The following is a 2,613-nucleotide window of genomic DNA, read 5'->3' as shown; positions in this document are numbered from 1 at the left end:
TCTTGTTTCTTAAAAAGCGGAGTTACATTGGCTACCATCCAGTCCACAGGAACTGATCCAGAGTGGAGAGAACATTGGAAAATGATCACCAATGCATCCACGATTTCTAGGGCCATCTCATTGAGTACTCTGGGATGCAGACCATCAGGCCCTGGGGATTTATCAGCCTTCAGTCTCAACAGTTTACCTAACACCATTTTCTGACTAATGTGGATTCCCTTCAGTTCCTCCCTCCCACTAGATCCTCGGTCCCCTAGTATTTCCGGGAGATTGTTTGTGTCTTCCTTAGTGAAGACAGAACCAAAGTACTCATTTAACTGTTCTGCCATTTCCTTGGTTCCCATTATAAATTCACCTGTCTGCAACGGACCGACATTAGTCTTCACTAATCTTTTCCCTTTTACAGACCTAAAGAAACTTTTACTGTCAGTTTTTTTCCGCAAGCTTTCTTTCATGCTCTTCGGTGAATATGAAGGACACATTGGCATTACTTTAAAGTGTTCTACCCAGTGCACGGACGTCAATGTTTATCCTCAAGCATCATCATTAAAAAGCAAATTATCTTGGCATTTTCTCATCGTTGACTTCCACGTTTGACTACGGCAGTGACCGCTCGTCCAAACTTAATTCGTTAGCTGTAAGACGCTTTGAGATAGAGACGATAGAGACGAGCTTTATTACCGACTGTAAGTTTTTCATAAATCTTAAACTGTAGCAAGGCACCGACTGCAACGAAAAGTCGTCTTGTCAACCGGATGCCGGTCATAGGATTTTAGGGGGGCAATTCTAGAGCACATGTATCAGTTTTAAGATTTAAGGGGGAAATTGTAGAGCTCATCCTACGGGAATGCTATTGAGAGTTAATGCTTAAATAGCTCAACTCGTAAACTGTACAGCATCTTCCCTGACTCTGCATGTGTGTGAATGTTCCCATTTAAATAGGGAGCGCTGCCCTGCAGTGGGAGTGACTGCCTGGTGCTTGAAGGAAGCGCACACGCCTCGACACAGACTCGGCGCTCCGGAGTCAGGAGCGAAGGTGTCCGATGCGCATTCCCTCCCTGTCCGGGGGAGATAGGGGACTTTGCAACATATCCTGTGCCATGCGATTGGCTTGATGTTGGAGGAATGACTGCCGAGGGCCAGCGGCCGCCTTCCGAAGCCTCGTGCTTTGCGTGGATTAGGAGCCAGCCGGAGGTGAAGGTAGAGAGGCAGCCGCTGGAGACAAGCCATGCGGAGCTTCATCGCGGAAAGAGGCGCAAGCGGCCGCTGCAACGGGGCAAACCTCCCTACAGCTACATCGCCCTTATCGCCATGGCCATCGCCAATTCCCTGGACAGAAAGCTCACCTTGGGCGGCATCTACAGGTTCATCACAGAACGATTCCCCTTCTACAGGGAGAACTCCAAGAAATGGCAGAACTCCATCAGGCATAATCTTACCCTCAATGACTGTTTCGTCAAAGTTCCCCGAGAGCCAGGGCGGCCGGGAAAGGGCAACTATTGGGCGCTGGACCCAGCGGCTGATGACATGTTCGAGAGTGGCAGTTTCTTGCGAAGGCGTAAGAGATTCAAGAGGTCGGATATGTCCACATACCCGAGCTACATCCAAGAACCCAACGTCTTCAGTCCGGTACCAGCGAGCAGACCGTACTCAAGGCCAGTCTATGCCAACGTGAGCATCAACTCCAACTGTGCTTCAACTCTCCCATCTTACCCCATTGCCCATTACACCACCCCAACCAGCGCCTTCAACACCAGCCAGCCCCGAATGTACAATTTCAGCAGTTTGACGGAGCACCACGATCCGGGGTCAGATTTGTTCAACAACACAACCAGCCGGTTTCCTTCGGAGTTGAGTGCTGGTTATACCAACCTTGGGCTGAGTTCTTACCACCCTCAGGTCTGCAATGGAGCAGTGCTTCCCAGGAATTCTAGCACTGATTCCTGCCCCTACACCAGATCTAATTCACATGTGGAAATGGATCCATCAAGGTATCATCTCGCCAATAACCAAGCGTATGGCGTCTCTGGTCGCTTCCCCGTCCTGAACTCCCCCGTAAATAATGAGCCAATGGGCCCCTTCGGAATAATCTCTTCTGGACAGTTCTCATCACTCCGACAATATAACGCGAGCGGGCAAATCAATTGCACCAGCGCATGCATTAATCACCCCACTTACTACACAAAAGTCGAAGGGTTTCTACACTCCACTGAAAACTACAACAAACTTTAAAAGGTTCAGGGGGAACTCGTACAGAAGCAGATGTAAACTGTCCGGGCGTTAAAGTGAAACCAACTTAACGTGGTTCAGTCGTCCGATTTACGAATATCTGCATTTTATACGGCTACATCTAAGTGCAGGTTACAGTACAGTTTAAAGATTTGTATTTTTTTATGAACTTGTTATCACTTCTTATATAACACTTCTGATCATTTGAGCTGTTTGTTTGAAAAATATAACGACATTGTCTCTTCATTGGAATCGAAAACAATTTTGTTTAGTTATTGAAACCGACCGAAGTGCATTGTTTTTGTTTAACCCGAAGACGTAAAATGGGGGGGGGGGATAAAACAGAATGTGCATCAACTACTGAGATTCAGGAAATGCAACGTT

At 47.5% G+C, this 2,613-nt stretch overlaps 1 protein-coding gene across 1 annotated transcript; it reads left to right on the top strand.

Annotated features, from left to right (window-relative positions):
* Positions 1-1,125: 1,125 nt before the first annotated feature.
* Positions 1,126-2,232, top strand: foxe1 (forkhead box E1). Its single transcript, XM_078396902.1, has one exon. The coding sequence runs from the start codon at positions 1,126-1,128 to the stop codon at positions 2,230-2,232; it is 1,107 nt and encodes a 368-aa protein (XP_078253028.1).
* Positions 2,233-2,613: the final 381 nt, after the last annotated feature.

The sequence above is a fragment of the Rhinoraja longicauda genome, chromosome 3 (genome assembly GCF_053455715.1).
Source record: "Rhinoraja longicauda isolate Sanriku21f chromosome 3, sRhiLon1.1, whole genome shotgun sequence".
Lineage (NCBI taxonomy): Eukaryota > Metazoa > Chordata > Chondrichthyes > Rajiformes > Arhynchobatidae > Rhinoraja > Rhinoraja longicauda.
Note: the sequence above shows the minus strand (reverse complement) of the source record. Positions and strands in the feature narration are given on the sequence as shown.